A 19,959-nucleotide genomic window follows, 5' to 3' on the forward strand; every position below is an offset into this window, starting at 1 on the left:
AGGCGAGATTATAGATAAATAGATTCAGAGTCTGCACAAATATTGTCAGACGGTCTTGACAAATATTTACATAGTCAGCGCGTGTGTAGGTAAAATTGTGGTCTGCCAACCCCCAAACAAAAATGAGGGAAAACACAGAGAATATTTCGGAAACTGCGGGCACATTGACAGTGCGGGCGATTGATTTTTCCTGTGTTTTGAGATTTTTGTTTGCAGGCTCTGCGAGTCAAGTAACACCCAGAGAAGGCAGGGAAAAGCATGCCCCAGTAAAAGGCAATCCAAAATAAATGCATTGCAAATAGACGCCGCTGCAGTTATCAATACAAAGAGGAAGGCAGAGCAGGAAACTAGACAGTTTTAGTGCACTGGAAAAAAAGCGCTACCCTAGAAAAATGAGTTTAATTGTTGACCTTAGCTATTAGCCCCTGTCAAATGACTTTGGTTGACAGCAATTTGCCTTTTGGTTTTGCTTTTTGCCTTCATTGCATTTCAGTTGGATTTCTCCTTTCGGTTTGTCTTTCATTGTCTGCTGCTGCTGTTGCTGCTCTTCAATTGATATGCAAAAAGGCACAACGCACATTTTGCAAGAGTTTCTCAGAATTTCTTGATATAAAGAGAACGCTTTGGTATGCACCAAAGGCGTTGACTGACAGGCCAGTTTAAAGGCCCGATTGTCGGCCCGCTTTGTGCCGGCCACGTTTTGATATTTGTTTATGTTGCAGCAGCAAAATTATTCTCAAAATACCCTGTAACTATACAATGTATTCAGTGGGCACTATGCAATTTTCAGAGACCATTAAAAGTTTGGAAAGCTGGAAAGAATTATTACAATCAATTACTAAACAGAATTATTATTATATTTTTCTAAAATGCACTTCTTACAGGTTATTTCCTAGTCGCGCAACTTTTAATTCAACAGTCGTACTTATTTCTTGTCTTGTTATTTTTTGATTTTCTGAATACTTGGTGCTTATATTCTATGTATAAAGATATGTTTATATATCAGTTCAATGTGCTGTATAAGTTGATGATTATTGTCTTATTGGGCAGTTTCGATTGTGAATGAGAAAATTGTATCGTAAGCAGACAGTTGCAGTTCATGGATATTGCAAGTGCATGAAAAGCGCGAAGAAAGATTAAAAAAAAAGGTAAGAAAAAGTACAGTGTATCATTTATTCACAGCACAACAAGGAATATTCATAAATTTGGAATGCAAACTAACTTTTTGCTTGTGTCGATCAGTAGTATAAGTAGTTCGGAAATTTCCATATTTTTATTAAAATGAGAAATGAGGATTTGTTGTGTTATGGCTTTCTAATAAAATGCTAGTAAATTGATAATTGAATTCGTGACATGATAAACAGACTATGATCTCTTATTTTCTCATTGAATACATTTCACATACTGACAACAATTGAAAACCTGTAAATGATTCATTTATGAAATACAACTAACTATGTCAAAGTATTTCCTATTTTTCGATTTCCAATACTCAGTTTTTCACCACGTGTAAATGTTTTATAAAACAGGTTAATAATATCACATAAAAATTGAGTAGCTGCTTTAACAGAGATGCAATTTGTGCACTGATATCAGTTGTCGTTTGACTTTTGCTTTGGCAAGTTCTCTCAGTATTAAAAATAATATTATGTATACGTTACTGGTGTTTATTATTTGCCTTAGAATAATCCACAGTGCGGAATTACGTGAGTCAGGCGAATAAATGTTAGATAAATAAAGCTGAACTGTAAACCTCCTAGCTAAAAATATAAACAAGTGTCATTTTGGAGATGAGGAGTGCATCAAAGGAAGCATCAACCAGCTTATAAAGAGCTATCCTAAGGGAATTCCCAGTTTGAATATCAAACCATTTGATGATTTTCGACCGAGTGATCTGCAGCTATGGGATTCTCCTCGGGTTGGAGGATCCTTTTTAAAATTTAGACTTGTAAATCAAATGATCAGTGGCTGTCAGAATGCAACTGTCACCCGTGTAAGTGGCTTCGATGAGGACCCCAACAGGAATAAAATAGAAATCGAGCTGCGTATACCCAGACTGATCCATAGATCTACATATCAGATGCAGCTGCGTTGGCTATCGATGGTTCAGTCAAACACTTCTGGACCCTGCTATGCCGAATTCCAGAATGTCACGCTAACACTCAACTTGAAGGTGATTGTAAAGTTTCAGAAGGAGAAGCGCTACCTGAAGATCTATGAGCTCATGCCACAACTGGAATTAGGACGGTGAGCTCAGATTAAAGGTTTCTTCGAGTTTGGAGATTAAACACACATTTCTTTGTAGGTTTGTTCTTAGATTGGATGATCTTTATAAGGAAAACTTGGATCTTACATTGGCCGTTAATCGTGCGTACAATGAAAACTGGATAGAGCTTTGGAATGATATAGAACACAATGTGTTGGCCAGTTATAGTCAGGAGGGAGCTCAACTGTAGGATAAGATATTCGCGAGTATCTCATATGACGATATGTTCTTGAAGAACTCAGTAGTAAAGTATTGAGCATGTTAATAAACCAGTTAGATTTGTAATTGCAATTTTATCTCAGAAAGGTGATTCAGTTTTCACTTAACGTTGAAACTGGTTTGATTCTCAGTGCAATCTACTCGTAGTTTGACATAGAATGTTATTCCATATTCAACTGCTGCTTTAGCAGGTTTGATAGTTTAATATATTTTAAAGTGTGCGGATCAAATCAGTATTATGTTTACAATCATCATAATTCTTTGCGTTGCCTGCAACAGTTTTCTTTTCGCTGCTGAGCTACGTAAGCTAGCTAAAAACTAATAATAAAAAAAAAATTTGAAATAAAAGTCTCTCTCAAATCTACAGCTGATAACATCAAGAAGTGTCATTTTGGAGATCATCCGTGTATAATAAATAGTACAAATGCAATGATCCGACGCTATAACAAAGGAATTCCGGAAATTGGCTTAGAACCATTTGATAATATCAAGATTGAAGACATAACCCTGATTGACTCGCCCGGTCCGATTTATATATTCTATAAGCTTATTAATCAATTCCTCAAGGGATTCGAAAATGCGACTGTTACAAACATGTCGGGCGTTGAACGCGAACCAGAACTAAATAGATTAGAAGTTCAACTAAAAATACCAAGACTTGTACTGCAAGGCAATTATGAATTTAAAGGACGTGGCATAATTGTATATACGAATTCCTCTGGTATAACTCACTCGGATTTGCAGAATGTGACAATAAACTGTAGTCTTAAGGGATTCATTGAATATCGGAACAACAAGCGATATCTAAAGCTATACGAAATATCTCCACAAATTGAGTTGGATCGGTAAGGAATACATTTAAATATATTAATATATAAGTTCAATTGGCAATTGATTTCTTAACAGTTGGATATTGTGGGCTGATAATCTCTATAAGGAAAATACGGATCTAACCGTTGTACTCAATCGTGTTGTCAATGAAAACTGGCGCGAAATGTGGAACGAGATTGAGCCAACTATATTGCCGTCTTATAGTCGAAGCATTTTAAAGATTATCAATAAGTTAATGCTGACTGTTTCGTACGATGATATGTTCTTATTGAATTGATATTTATTTCAGTAATTATTAAGATATTTTTCTCTTTATATATAATCATAGCTATTTCATTTATAGTTTTAATAATTTTAATTTATTTATATAAGAGTGGAACCAATCCTAACCTAATCCATTGTCCAAGCACTGTCCACACTCAACGCCTTTCAATTCCCACAGCGACTTGAATTTATCACGCTTGATCTTGATTAAAAGTGTTCAGAAGGGAATACTGAGAGAGATGGAGAGTGGGTGAAAGAGTGGGAGGGAAGAGCAGAAGCATAGCAAATTCAGTTGGGGGCAGTCAGACAGCCAATTATAGACAGCCAAAGCCGCGTGAAGATGCCAGAGTGAAGATCCACCAGACGAAAGCTGAATGAAAACGAAATGAAAATTATAATGTGAACGGAACAGAACAACTGCAATAAAGACATCAACAGTTCGGAGGCATCAAAGAACCAGCAAGCAGATAGAAAGAGAGAGAAGAAGGAAGGTGTGGTGGAGGACGCAGTAGCAAAGGGCAAGTTATAAGATTTCCAAAAATAATATTAAAATTAGCAACGAAGCGCAACAAATGAGATTTTCAACCAGTTGTGTTGCAGTTGCAGTTGCAGTTGCAGTTGCACATCCAGATGCCAGCGATGCCATAAATTGACTACTGGGCACGTCCAGAACCAAGAAACGTAGATCAATCAGTTGGGCCCCCGGAAGAAGAAGAAGAGACAACAGCTTAGTATCAGTAATTAGGAATGATATATGCCCAATCTAGAGCACAGATAGACAGACAACCAGACAGCGACAGATAGAGGAACGAAGAGGCAGACAACAGATGAAGCTTCAATATGAAAGGGTTATAAATAAAAGACCAGAGAGACGATAACCAATTGAGCAATGTGTCTGTGTGTTTGGTAAAAAATAGAAAGTCACAAAAAACTGGCACATCAGAGACACAAGGTGAAAAGGCAATTAAGTTTTAAGGGGGAACACTACTTGGGGTAAAGTATGGACTGGGGTTGGGATATAGTATAAAGACAGCAGGCTTATTGGTAAATTATGGGACCTTTCGTAGCTCGAGAAAATTTTAATGTGTTGTTCTGTATATAATGATGGACATTATATGATTATGAATGAGGTGTCGCCTTAGATAATTTGATTTTTTTTTTTTAAGGGATGAATTGTCGCCTAAAAAACTCTTGATTGGAGATGGTAAATTAAGACACATCATTTATATTGTAATTAAAAATTATAAAAAAGGCTTATGTAATACATAGGTCAGAATTAAAAAACTTAAAGTAACATGTATACCAGAATTTTGTAATAATGTTTCTATCTTAAATTTTAATCGAAAAACCCCTTTATTTTCCCGTTTTTGGTCGACGACACTCGGTGCCATTTCTCTGCTTTATGAAAATATATATGCACAATTTGAAATTACACTATATTTTGTAATTTAAAATTATAAAAAAGGTATATTTAATACATAGGCCAGTATTAAAAAGCTTTAAGTAACATGTATATTCGAATATTGTAATAAAGTTTCTACATATCTTAAATTTCAATCGGAAAACCCCTTTTTCTTTTCCATTTTAAGGCTACGACACTCGGTGCCATTTCTCTGCTTTATAAAAATATATATGCACAATTTGAAATTACACTTTATTTCAAACAATCAAGCAGAGTCCGAAATGGAATAGCCCCAAAAAAAAAAAAACACTCAACCCTCGCATGAGCCCACTTCTGACTGTGGTCCTACTCCTGGCCAGTCCTGGCTAATAATGTTAGCGCCATATTTGAGCGTCGTGTTGGCGTTATCACAACTCGGCCAGGCGCAGAACCAGACCTCGGCCCAGGACAACCTCAGGCAACAATGTTGGCAACCGCAAGCTTGGCCGGCAGGTGCAAGTGACCGTGTGTTTTCGTGCGGCCCAAAGGGACTGCGGGAGGGGGGGGGGCGGGGCACTTACAACATTTGTGGTATTGCGGGTTGCCTTATGGACATTTGCATTTTGCATACGGTATACGGCATTCGGCATTCGGAATACGGCACGGAATCTCACGGATATATGTGTCTATAACAAAACAATTAGAAACGACGACGCAAAGGCAAAAGCCCTCGACGATTTGACGCTGATTTATGAGTGGCATTACGGGGGTGGTGGCAGGCAATGGTGGATAGGGGGGCGGGGCGGGGCAACCAGAGTGCTAAAAACTCAAAGACAGGCACGTAGCAGCCGGCCAGGGGATTAGTCGTGGCAAAAGGCAAATAAAAGAAAAACTCCGCACACATAAAAAGCCAAAGCCGAAAAGTGCTTGTCGACTGCAGAGAGGGAAGAGGGGAAGAGGGGAAGCGGGGCAGAGGAGACTAGGGAAAGAGTGCCCACCCGTGGGGTATAGTAAAATGCTAGTGAAACAATTATGCAATTACTTAATTTGATGGCCCAAGTGTGTGCCATCTTTCTAGCCCCTCAAACAACTTTGAGTTGCGTCTTCCTTTTGCCGCCGTTAGCCAATATTACGTATACGTCGCGTGGCCCAAGACTACTACCCAAACTGACTTTGCTTTGTGGCCCGTAATTGTTTTAACTGGCTTGTGCACGCGCCTTGTTTACAAGACCTGTGGCCGTCATACCAATACCATTAACAGTACCAGTCGCATTGGCTATAAGCAACAACTAAAACTGGATGACGACTCGATTAGCTGCATGTTTAGGAGGAGTAAGTCCTTTTTTGGTTTGTTGCACACAAAAATGAGCTGATATTTGCATTCGGTTTGCGTTTCTTTCAGTTCAGTCAACTAACTGGATACATTTCATATGGGGGAATCTAAAAACATACTGCTGACCTACTTAGGTAATTGAAACGGATTACGATTAAATGCATACACAGATACAGAAAGATTAATGATGAGTTGGATTGGTATAAAATTAAAGCTAATTATTATTATTATTAAAATGGAAATGTTTTAATCAAATAATAAATAAATAATTTAATTTCAAAAAGTTAAAGCTGAACTAAGTACTATAAAGTCCAGAATTGTTAATAATATTTTTAGTGTTCTTCAATGCTCTCATCTAACCGCATTTTCTCAATGTGGGCGTGACATTTTTGAATAAACCCTTCAATCCCTTACGCATAATAACTTCCATGTCATAATACTCCTCAAATGCTGTCAAGAAATGTTAAAAAAAAGGCAAGTGAAGAAGCAGAATAAGTTGTTATTATCATGACGGAAAATATGTCATACGCCACGTGTGTCAGTGTGCTTGTATGTGTATGTGTGTGAGTGTGAGTGTGAGTCTGTTTCATGTTTCACGTTCGGGTCCGTCATCTGCTGCACAGAATTTCAACAACAATCAACACCTTGACGCCTCGCCAAAAAGAGGTAATGCTAACGGTAAAAGCTAACGGTGAAGGTAAAGGTAACCATAAAGCTAAAGTGCTAAAAATTGCTAGAAATCATGGCTAATATAAATCATCTTGGCAAGCAGCTTTGCATGTTTAAGTGTCATACATAAGGCGCTATATGAGCGCACACATGAGTGCCGCTTTCCCCCAACCCCCCAACCCGCCCACCTGACAAATGTGGGTGTGGCAATGCGACAGTGTGGCAGTGGGACAGTAGTGAGACTTACACACACACACATAATAAGCACTTGGAGCACTCGTCTTTGGCTTAACCCTTTTTGACTTTTGCAAAAGCGTCAACGAGCAGCCCCTAGCCAAACAGCACCACTGAACCACCCAACCACCCAACCACCCTACCACTAACCCACCTGGGCGCACCTTAGTAGTAATACAAATGTCTGTGTCTGTGTGTGTGTGAGCTGTGAGTTTGTTTGCTTTGCGACTCAAGTTGTGTTTTTGTGTTTATTTTCCTTTGGATTTACTGAAGCAATTTTCTTTGTTGTTTCTTAAAGGCACCTCTCAATACACTCTCTGTACGGGTGTGTGTGTGTATTCGTTCAATGTAAACACACATTTGACATTTGTTATATTTTTTGTGCAAATAAATAGTTGCAACAGCTGTTGGCATATGTTTCTCTTTAGCTCCATCTTTGCCTTGGGCCAACTCGCAACCAAAGTTAAGATAAATTTATGACACAACAGAAAAATATTTTTTAATTAAGATTGATTCAATTGGTCTGACGTTGTGCCATCCATCTGGTATTTACCTATGCACAATACTCAATCCTGCATTTTCTATGCAGTTTTCAATTTCAAATTGCAGCAAACAAATCAAATATTCTGTAAGAAAAAAGATTCTGTCACAGTTTTGTAGCATTTTATAATAAAGCTTTAAAGTGATGCAAATGGAAGAGTTAAAGAGTTCTGCAAAAATACTTTCGCAGACATAAATAATTAAGGCTAGAAAAGGATTTCAACTACAAAATACTCGTACTTCTGAAATGTGAGATGCAGATAAGTTAAGCAACTTCAGCTGGCATATAAGTAAAATTGTGTAGAGCATATCTTGACGTCCAATACTCTCTCTCTCTGTCTCTGCATTTTACTTTTATCTGTCACTTGTTTCTTTTGATCTGAATTAATAATGCGTAACTACAGTTAAAATTCACGGGATGCCTGTAGCACCTGCTTCTTCAAAGTCCCACACACACTTGTATTACATACACAGAAACACACACATGCACACAGTTGAGTGTTCAGTGTGTAAGCTTGTGTGTAGTGTGTAGTCTTACTGCCAAGGCTCATATAAGAATTAAGCCATAATGCTTTCAAGTGCGTCTCTTGAAATGCAAAAACTTGACAAACGCAACATGACAAACATAAATAACCAAAACGAGAATGCGAACAGCAACAACATTTTTATGATGTGCTACAACAACAATAATAACAACGAGTTGAACAGTAAAAACTAACAACTCAGTCAAGTCACCGGTGACATACGACAAGAGTCAAGAGAAAGAGAAAAAGAGCTGGCAAAACACAAACGAAAAACTGAAGAATGAGCTAACAATCTAGCTACAGCTAAAACCAACCCCAACCCCTACTCGTACCCCTACCCTCCCCTCGCTACACCTCTACTAAATATTTTATTGCAATGTGGGCTCTCGGGGCAGACAGTGCAAAAGAAATTGGAATGCCACAGAGACGACGACGACGACGACGACGACGACGACGATGACGAGAACGACGACATGAGGAGAGAAATATTTAAATGACATTTACTCACTCACTCTCGCAAGGGCCAAGACAAAAGGGGGGAGGCAGGGAACAGCTTAACTAAATTGCATAAAATTTATTTAAATGATAAGAGGCATAGGGGTTTGTAGAGGGAATGTAGAGGGGATGGAAGATGTGTGCGCTGGGCTTAAGCTTTAAAACAATAACTATACAATATGTACAGAGACGGCTGCTGGCACTTTACCTACAGACGACACATGGTAAAGCTCCCTCCCTCTCTCTCTCTCCCTCTCTCTCTCTCTCTCCGTCCCTTTATGGTCTAAGCCAAAGCAACTAAACCTAGACATAGGAGCAAACCCTCTATCCTCCCTAACCTGCACCGTGTTTGGCAAACTGTCGTCAGTCAGCTTAAATTTATTGCTTCCTTATGTTGTGTTGCGTTATGAAAATAAATACCTTGCCACACAGACATCCGCCTCAGCTGTGCATGTGTGTGAGTGTCAGTCTCTCTGTCAGTGTGTCCGTGTGTGTGATTGTGTGTGTGAACTCACTCTTCATAGCTTAAACTTGAACTTTTCAAGCCCATATTTTATGCGACCCCCTATGCGCACTTTTAAAATATTATATTATATATTTTTTTTGTTTTACAATTTTTTCTTCTATTTTGTTTGTTATGCTCAACTTTTGCACAGTTTTTTTTACCAGTTCGAGGCTCTAAATATAGCTTTTTTCTGACTTTTGGCAGTCCTTGAAGCAGACACTACCCACTCAAACTCCTGCGAGTCCAAGTCCTGCTGTTTCCCTATATTCCTTCTCTTCCTCCTGCTCCTGCTGCTGTGCATGACCTCGTTTTTAATGGCGTTTGTTTTGAAGCGGGATTTCCGCTTTGCGGAAAGGGTTTTACGACTGCTTTTTATGGCCATTTTCAAATACATATACATATGCACATACATACATGCATACATTCATATTTCGTTATATTCGGATATCATTTATTTAAAGTTTGGTTTGCTTTATGACAGCCACTGTCATATTTTCGGGTTGCACGTGGCGTATGCGTAATATGCGACCTACTTACTTACATCAAAAATGCATTACGCAAGCAATCAATGTGTATTTGCTGCTATATATGTGTTTTTGCGAATATGAAACTCTGCCAAAAATATATTTTCCAGTTTTAAGCTGTAAATTGGCACTGCTTCAAAAATGATTAAAGTGGAGCAAATGAATAAATAAATCATTTTAATTAACTATATATTTATTCAATTTAAAAGCAGCCGAATGACATAATTAAGAATGCATTAGATATTGCTGACAATATTTATTTTAATTTATTTATTTGTTCCCAATGGTCAAATCAAATTTTTGTCTTAAAATATTAAAATACCCAATCTTAAAAGTTTATCAAATATTTACTCACTTGCTTTGACTTTATCAGCAGTTACTAATTGCTTTTCGAATATTAAAGTTAATTATCTCAATTGATAAATAAATAAAATTCAGGAAGATAGAAAGGGAATTCAAATGACACATGCTATATTTTTTATGTATTTATTTTTGCGAAATTAAGTGCACTTTGAGTACCTTATGTATTTAATCTGTAATTCATACATTCAAAAATATATATAAAATATATACTCATAAATATATGTGATTTCAATAATTTATTATTTATTTTCTGCTGAACTTGCTGAAATCGAAACTAAGCAATTTTATGGAGCATAAACATCGATAAATGGCCTCTAACATTTATTAGCCATATGACCATGGGTCAAAACAAATCATCAACTGTTTTCAAATTGTTTTCACATTGATTGCTGACTCAAAACTCCTACCCTTCGGTCCTCCCTTCCATTAATTATGTAAAATTGTTGCACAAATAAAATGAAAGTCGACCAAACGTACGAGTATGACAACAAATTGCCGACTGTCTGTCTGTCTGTCTGTCTGTCCTTCCAGTTTGTCCCGTCTGCCTGTCTGCCTGTCTGTCAATTTGCTCTTCTGTCTCTGTAATGCTGCTGCCAATATTGAATTTGAAATTAAAACGCCCCAATAGGCAAATGGACAATTGGCCGCCTGGCAACAGTTGTGCCAAATTGGCCAGTATCTCTTCCTCCCTGCTTGCTGCCACTGTTTCCCCTCTCAGATCTTGCCCCTTTTCGATCTGCCCCCGCTCGGAAATCTGCATGTGTTAATTACTGATGCTGGGCCGTGGTCAAGGGGTCGTTGACGCAAAAAATTGTCAACATGGCCGCTGGTGGAGAAGCTGACAACGCAAGCTGCTGGCGTTGATTTATAAACCCAACACTAGAGCAGAGGTAGAGGTGGGGAAATGGTCACAAGGAGCAGGCATTTTGCCCACTTGAACTGTTTCGCAGACAGCAACATTGACGTAACAGCTGCCACATTGTGCGAAAAGGCAAATAAACGTGCTGGCAATCGACTCTGAAATTGGGCACGGGCAGTGGCACATTTAGAGGCCAGTGGGCAGCTATCAACTGTTGCTAACTCCAATTGATTAAATTGGCATGAAATGAAATTTATGTAGCCTGCTTATTTTTTTGGTGGTTGCAAGGTGTTTCCACTGGGGATGTTGCACGATGGACCCCGGCCTTTCTCTGTCTGTCCATCCACCCTTGTTGTAGTTCGATTAAAGCCTTACCAGATTATTGCGGTGGCGATGTCTTAAAGCATTTCTTCGACTTCAATTCATTTAAAGCCAAGGGACTTTTTTATGTATGATGTCAGACACACAACTTGCCTTGCAATTTGTAATTATTGGTGGAATTGTGAAAAGCAGCAGGCATCTAAACGACTCAATGCTCAAACTTTAATAGTTTAGCAGTAATATATTTCATGAGAGCCATTTCAATCAATAGTCTTATGTCATTTGCAGAAATGAAAAGCAGCAATTGAAGCAGTTAATTGAGTCTAAAAGTTAGTAATAAAATAATTCCTTCACAAATGCTCTAAACGAATTTGCCATTTAAGATACAGAATTTAGTAATCAAATCAATATAATAATGAAAGTACTTTGAATTTGTTGTTTAGTTTCTTAAATTTGTTAACCTGTAAATATTTCTGTTTAATTTAATTACTTAAGCGCATCAGAACTTTGTTTATCAAATTATAAATTTGTTTATTTAAATCACTTTACCGAACACAACGTGAATTGATGTTTGCTTAAAGTACAAGTTCAATGCACCATTTAAAAAATAAAAATTTGTGCCATTGCGATGAATTTATTGATTTTTGCTGTTGGTTGTTGGTTGTTGGTATACAGCCCTCTTTTCGGGGGCGTGGCAGTTTATAGCGTGTAGTTCAATTTCATTAACGCGCACAGCGCACTAAAATCAATAGTAATTAATATGAGTACTTGACTACACCACAACCCCCTCTCGCTTGTCGACTCCGTCAGCACAACGAGCTTTTTACCAACATTCCAATAACTCAACGACCTCCCGTTATCCCGTTATATCCGCTCGGAACTACCCCTACTCTCACCCCACAAAGCACACAATACAACAACAGACCACAAATCAAAAATCAAATATTAAGTGAGCTAAATGTGAGGGCGTGGGGAAGAACAGGAAGCTCACATGTGTGTGTGTGTGTGTGAGAGAGTGTGTGTGTGTAAAATAAATACGTTTTAGCCATGAAAATCCCTTTTAATTGCCACGCAACGGCCAAAGGATTTGCACACAAACAGAGAAACAGAGACACTGAACAGGAGGCAAGGGGCTGGGGAGTTGAGAGTGGGGGGAGGGGGAAGGGGGCAAGAGAATGGACGATAGGACAAGTTTGGCTCTGACGCTGCCTATAGCATGCACCATCGACCCAGTGGAGTGATCCCCGGCCACAGCCAAGTGGGATTTAGTGCAAATTGCAAAGTGTAACTTGTTTTTACGAAAAAGCACTTTAGCGCATTAGAACCCACGGCAGGGACCCCATTGGGGTCAAATACAGCAGCAGATAGACAGACGGACAGACGGACGGACAGACGGACGGACAGACGGACGGACAGACGGATGGACAAGGAGAGGGCAGGAAGAGAGCAGGAGACAGGACGCAGAAGGCAGGCAGGATACCAAATCTATGGCCTGGACAGTTGTCGATGATTAGAAACGTACCCAAAAGCTGAACCCCAAAATACAGCAACGGTGCGTGAGGCAGCATATTGGGTAGTTGTTGTTGTTGCTGCATGTTGCATGTCCGCTACAACATGACTGGCAACAACAAAAGTAGCATTTCAGTATGCAATGTCCTGGCTGCATGCTTAGAACATGCACAAACATGCATGATGAGAATGCTGGGACATGTCCTTTTGTGTGTGTGTGTGTCTGAGTGTGTGTGTGTGTGTGTGTATGTGTGTGTGAAAGGCTTTGGCGCTCAGACAACTTTCATTAAACAAACAGCATTAATTACATTAAAGGTTTTGAATACATTATGCTCACTTGGTAATTGAAGAGCGGAGACGATTTGCATCACCAACAACTGCAACAACTGCAACAGCAGCAACAACAACAACAAGGATAAACATTCGTATATCTAACGTATCTGTGTTATTTGAACTAGTTGTGGGCCAATTATGAGCCTAAGCTGGCTATAAATGAAATGCTTGAACTAAGACAACAATGTCAGTTGATTGTCAATGATTTAATACAATTGGTCTTTGTTTTATTCGGTTTATTCAACATTTGGTTCATCAAACTATTATTTTAAATTAATAGAAGCTTAGTTTGAGATGTTTGTGTTCAATAATGCACCTAATGCAAGACTGTCGACACGAAAAATTAAATTAAATTAAATGATGAACGATATAACATCAATCATTCTGATTGACCTCACTTGCTATTCAGTTATAATCTTTGAACGCATTATATTCAAGATATTAGGGCTTTAATATTATTCTCGTATGCTATAAAAGTTTACACATTTACATAAATAACTATAGAGATTGTCTCAGTCTCTTATTTTCTCACACACAATTTGATTGCTATTGAAAATGATGGAAATGAAAATTAATTGAAGACAATGGCACACAAAATGCATTTTCAATTAATTTTCATTCTTTATGACAACATATTCATATCCACCACGCACACAGCACACACAACACACACAACACACACACACACGCTTGTAAATTTGCCGTTATGATTTAAGGTGTCAAAATGGTCCATTGTCACCAGGATTTTATCCATTAAGTGCTTAACCGACTCTCCACTAGGCACGCCACTGAATTTTAATCAATATACGCGCGTATGCAAAATATTTGATATTTGACTTGATTTTTTGTCAGCGTTGAGTGTATTGATTTTACCAATTGAATTTCACAATTATTTCCCCAGCCAGTATCAATCTAGAGATGAGCGCGTGTATATCGAATAGAAATATAAATAATTGAAACTTAAGCAGAACATTAAAAGAGAATTCACTTAAATACTGTTCAATTTATTTGATTTAATTTCATTTCAATATAGTTTATACTCAAAGATTTTGGTATACACAATCGAGTCTTCCGAACGCCAATTTACTCTATTAAAAAATAAACTATTTTAAGCTTTTATTATAAATGTTTAATAAAATTGGTTTCCCTTCGATTACTCACACGACTCTTTTTCCGTTTGCGGTTATATTTAAGTGGCACTTTGATTCGGGAACCACCCGCTATCATAATACAACTCTGGCGGAGCATATTTTCAAATTGACAACTCGATGGGCACAAAAAATTGCGATTACTGTTTGCGTTTGCCGGAAGCCAAAAAGCGTCGCGGAAATCACACCATGAATTTAATGAAAAATGGCAAGTATCGAAAGGGGCTGATAGGGGGATAGGGGAATGGCAAGGGAGGGTAGATTTCTGCCTGGTTGGTCGTCTGCCAGGCGGCTCGGCTCGACTCGGCCCTAGCCATAATTGTTTGCAAAAAGTTTATGCACGTAGCGATAGCGTACATCAAAAATGGTGCAGTTTCCCTTCCCGTTGCCCCTTCCCCTTCCCTTACCCCTGTCGGGATGCCGAAATCGCCTTTCGCCTAAACTTCAGACATAAAACGCCAAATTGCACCATTAAGAAATTCGTTGCGCATCAGTGAGCATTTAAAATGGTGAGGGAGGTCTAGGGTCCACATAAATAATAGTTATAAATACCTAGTGGTAGTAAACTTTGTCATTGAACCCCGCCGAGGTCCGAAATACTTGTACACTTAGCAACACAAACATCCTAGAAAGCGCTTAAAAAAGGAGTCGACTTTGAGATGCTCTGCAATAGTGATGTAACAATACATCGACCAATCGAAAACTTGATTTTCGCCCAACTATTTTTACTTAAGATAGGAAAGATAAATGTTTTTTTCGTTCACTGTTCTTTTTCTATACTTTTGCCTCTAGACGATAAATCGAAATTTATAAACTGTCATAACTTTATTAATTTTCAACCGATTTCCTTGCGGAATGTCACTTTTATCATTATTGGGCCTTAATTAAATTTTGTTCGATCACTGTTAATTTTTTTCTTACCTTATAATAGTTCTAACAAGTCCTTAGTGACAGGGTATAATAATGCGGGCAAAGCGAGCACAAAGTCCGAAGCGAGTCCAAGAATGAAATCAGCGCATGTCAGCAGAAAAGTTGCCAGCACACTTTGTTGCTTCCTGTGGAGGAGGTTGGATCGCTTTGGTAATCACTTGAATATTACGTAGCGGAAATCGAAAAGTACGCTGCAAAATTTTTCAGCGCTATCTCACGACAACAAGGAGTAGGAAGACGATGTCGCCGCAGCTTATGACAATAATGAAAGCGTTTTGAATGTGCGCCAGTCGCCATCAATTTGCAGCTTTTTGGCTCGCCAATGCTGCAGAAATGACAGAAATCGTAGGTACGATTGCCGGAAGAGAGGGTGGGGCGTGCAAATGGCGGCCGGAAGTGGCACTGCTGCAAATAAAATGGCGGCGCCTTCACCATTCCTTCCGTTTGCTGGCATCGCATTTTGGTCATTTTTGCGGCGCCATTGAACAATTTGGTTTGTGTTTTGCAAGTTGTCGCAGGTTGCTCATAATGCTCGGATGATGGCTGGGGCAACCCTGAGGCAACCCTAATTTTGTGCTTGGCTGGCTCTATGGCGCCGCTCTGGCCGTCGCATCTTGTTTATGGCACATAACTAATATGCTGTAAAATAAGTGAGAATCTACAGCTTTTGGCAAGTTTCGGTTTAAAAACACATTTGCCATTATTCTGTGGTGCAATGTGGTGCATAATAATACCAGAGGTGGGTAAACAGAGGAACTTCTGCGACGACAATAAATGCAGCGACAATTTACCAGAGAAAATAATAATAGGAGCGAGGCTAGACAAGATTAAAAGGCAGACTAAATAAATAGATTAATAAGCGAAAAGAACAGATAAGAGAGTCGCAAGAGATAATTATTTGAAGGAGCCATCAGGTAAAATAAAATGCAGCTTAATATGAAAAAGCGAAAAATCAAGACGAAAGTAAGAAATATTAAAATACCATTAAAAATTGTGGAGAAAAGAAACAAGCGAAAACTGAAATCAAAGTGGTAAGAAATATAAAGAGGAGAAAATTAAACTAATTCCAAGATAGAACTAAAGTGAAACAAGTGGGAAAGCCTCTAGTCGAGATCCCGACCATAGGATACCCGTTACTTATTTCAATATATATAAAAGTACATTAAGGAAATTACTAAAAAACTACTGAATACTTTTAGGTGATTGTATTGAAGTAATAACTTTATTAATAACTTTGGTTAGCTATTGCTCCCGTTCTACTTGTCCGATCTTGATGCGGTTAAGTGATATTATAGATAAAATAATATTAAATCAAAAGTTTTAAGCAAACATTACCTGTTCCAACGCATTTGAAATCTGCGGGTAAAAGTTTGGCATCTCTAGTTTGGCGCTCACACGGACGGACAGACACAAAAAAAAAAAAAAAAATGGCTATATCGACTCGGCTGTTGATGCTGATCAAGAATATATATACCTTATGGGGTCGGATACGCCTCCTTCTCCCTGTTACATACATTCCAACGAACACAATACACCCTTTAACTTATTTGTTGAGTATAAAAAGTATAAAAAGTATAAAGTGGCGTATTCAGTAATTCCGAAAAAATTAAGGAAACAGCGAACTGAAAGTAAGAATAGATTTATTAATGGACAAATGCAGAACATTTAATTGAGTGGATTTAAAATATGTAGAAGAGTTTGCAATCTGTTGAGCAAATTCAGATGTCTGAACTCCTAAGCTACTTACGTGAATTACTTACAACATTATCCTTGACATATTTTATGCAATTCTTTCACCATGCATAATGCAAAACACTAACCCCAACTATGAAAAACTCTGCCCTTAACTCGGTTGCACACACATAGAAAGTTGTTGTTATATTTGACAACAACTCGCAACTTTTTGTAGACAGTTTCCGTTGCCTGCCACTCCTTTTGTGCCAAAGTCCTTAACAACAAAGGACGTTCATTGAATGGTGGAAAACGCAAACAATTGTAATGACAAAACCAAACTAACCACACGAACCGAATGCCAAAGAGATAGAGATGCATGGATAAACGTCGAGGGTGTGTGTGTGTATGTGTGTGGAGTGTGTGTGTGTGGAGTGTGTGTGTAAAGAGATCGCAATAGATGCTTAGAGATGGATGGCCGCTTGGCTGGACGCATCGAGTTTTTATACAATGGCACTGTAAAAATATAAAAATCTGCTAAAATCATTCATAGGGTTTCCAAAAATTCCACAGAAAACTGACAGAGAGTCCGGCTTTGAAAGAACCGGGAACTGCTGGCGATAGTGTTAGATTGGAGAACACCAAATAGAGAGAGGGATAGGGGTAGAGATAGAGATAGAGATAGGAATAGCAAAAGAGAAGGAGGCTAAACAAAAAGGAAAATGTTTTGCGGGGAAACATGTTGACAAAAATTGCACACAAAATGCTGAGAGATTTGGAGGTTTTGTTAGGGACAATGGACACAACACACACTCACACACGCACACACACACACATGACACACAAACAGACATGACACACAAACAGACATGGTTGACGCCCCATAGATGGGCGTTTAAATAAAAATCTGATTAATTTCTTTTATGTGCTTTGGGTTTTTGTGTCATTGTGTTGTGGCCAAGAGACTGAACCAGAACCCAGAACCCAGTACCCAGAAACAGAAACAGAATCTCAATCCAAAATCCATAGTCAAAAGTCAGGGAAAAGGTGGCAGGAAGCAAGGATAAAATGGGCAGTGACATGTTTTGTGCGGGGCGCATGACATGTGGCATATGGCAACACACAAACACACACGGGAGAGAACGAGATGGAGAATTACAGCGAGAGAGACAGAGAGGAAACATTTTCTACATGCACAGCTGCATGTCAAAGGTCGCCCGGAAACATTGTGGCACTCGGGGCCAGAGATTCATGTGCCATGCCCCCATGTTGCAAATTGAATGCGCAAAAATCTTGAGGTTTGAGCTATTGATTTAGAAAGAAAAGGTATCTGATTATCTGAGCATGATATAAGGAAATCCGATTGCTTTGTCAAATTTTAAGTGATCAAAGTGCTGTTTTAATTTTAGTAATCAAGTATTCTGATGTGCTTAGTTAATAAAATAAATAATGAATAGGTGCATAAATTCATTGATGTACTGTAAATATTCGTCTTTCAAATAATGCAAATGTGTTGGAAGCAAACGAGGTTCTTCAATAAACTTTCCAAATTTTATTATAGTTAAAGAACGAAATACTATAGAACTTTTCCTTCATTTCATAAATACTGAGTAGCATCATCTATTGTATTTTGTGCTAGAATATTATCAACTAATTGATCTAGCTATAAACGCTAGTTTACGACTTGTTAAAAGCTGCAGTTTTATGTTGCTAAATAATCAGTTTTCTCAACTTTGTTTTGGTCTAATGTCTCGTTAGTAGCCGATAACTAAGAGCTGGTCACACCTTTTGCCACTGACAGCTTCATTTCCATATGCCAACTCCAACCAGCTATCAGTAATAACTAAGCGTTAACAAAAGTTCACACATAACAAAATTAGCTTTCTGATTTTTCTATTCTCAGATCCGAACCGAACCCAATTCGAACCCATAACGAAAACTCAGACCGCGACTAAACAAAGAGCTGTTTCCCAAAAAAAAGTGTGAGGGCATTAGCAAAAGGCAGATTTGGTTAAATTTGAATTGGAGTTAAGTAGCATCTTTGGCTTTATCATTGGCATTACACACTTTCCCACCCCGAGTTTCCCTGCCCTTGTTCGATTGCTTTGAGTCTGAGCATTATGGTAGAAATGTCTTCTAATGACTCATAAGATTAAAAAGTAATTTTCTTGTTATGCGACGCAAACGATATTTGTTCCACCGTTAATTTTTATACATATTAATATTGGAAAATGCTGCCAGAAAAAAAGAAAAATATAAAAGTAAAGAAACGAGAAGCAGAGAGAGAAAGAGAAAAACAAGATACTGAAGCAACCGAATAAACATAAATTTGATGCACAAAATTGGGTCATTATTGGCAGCACCGTTCGCTGGGTTTTCCAATATTGTTATATTTCTCTCTGCTTCTCCCTCTTTTGCTTCTTCTTGCCCATTTCTTATATTGGGCGGTGCGTAAAATTACGCCAAACAAATTCATAATTTTCGTTGTATTTCTTTTTATGATTAGCACGCCCTAACCAAAACCCCAGAGGGGGACGAAGGCGACACAATTTGCGCCCATTTATGTTCATTTGCGTGGGGTCGGGTCTAAAAAGGGGAGGTAGGGAGTGCGACGGCTCTTAATTATTAGCCGGGCTTTTTAATGGCCTGACAGAGTGGGCGGGCCCAGTACGTGGACATGATAACTTTCAGGCAGTCAGAGGGAACAGACAGACAGACAGACAGACAGACAGACAGACAGACGGACAGACAGACAGACAGTCAGAGAGACCTATTTCTGTGGTTTCCAATTCAACGCACTCTCAATTAGAACGTCCAATAAATAGTCTGACTGGGGGCGACACTTGTGCGACACTTGGTGAATGTCTGACTTGGGGGAAGGCAAGGAGGCAGTGGCAAGCTGGGAGGGATCTGCTTTGACTCTGGGTGCCATGTGGCCTGTATCGCACATTAAACTAATTAACAATTAAACTGCCAGCCTTGATAAAGAAACATAACTACAAACAACAGAAATATGCTGCCCATTAAAAAATGCCTAATG

At 38.6% G+C, this 19,959-nt stretch overlaps 2 protein-coding genes across 2 annotated transcripts; both read left to right on the plus strand.

Annotated features, from left to right (window-relative positions):
• Positions 1-1,600: 1,600 nt before the first annotated feature.
• LOC117784607 lies at positions 1,601-2,557 on the plus strand. Its single transcript, XM_034622397.1, has 3 exons — positions 1,601-1,706; positions 1,761-2,247; positions 2,306-2,557. Exons 1-3 carry the CDS (start codon positions 1,649-1,651, stop codon positions 2,454-2,456), a joined length of 696 nt encoding a protein of 231 aa, XP_034478288.1. The 5' UTR covers positions 1,601-1,648; the 3' UTR covers positions 2,457-2,557.
• A 427-nt stretch (positions 2,558-2,984) lies between these two features.
• LOC117784398 lies at positions 2,985-16,810 on the plus strand. Its single transcript, XM_034622124.1, has 3 exons — positions 2,985-3,330; positions 3,392-3,616; positions 16,792-16,810. The coding sequence occupies exons 1-2, from the start codon at positions 3,080-3,082 to the stop codon at positions 3,591-3,593; spliced, it is 453 nt and encodes a 150-aa protein (XP_034478015.1). The 5' UTR covers positions 2,985-3,079; the 3' UTR covers positions 3,594-3,616; positions 16,792-16,810.
• Positions 16,811-19,959: the final 3,149 nt, after the last annotated feature.

This window comes from Drosophila innubila (genome assembly GCF_004354385.1).
Source record: "Drosophila innubila isolate TH190305 chromosome 2R unlocalized genomic scaffold, UK_Dinn_1.0 1_C_2R, whole genome shotgun sequence".
Taxonomy (NCBI): domain Eukaryota; kingdom Metazoa; phylum Arthropoda; class Insecta; order Diptera; family Drosophilidae; genus Drosophila; species Drosophila innubila.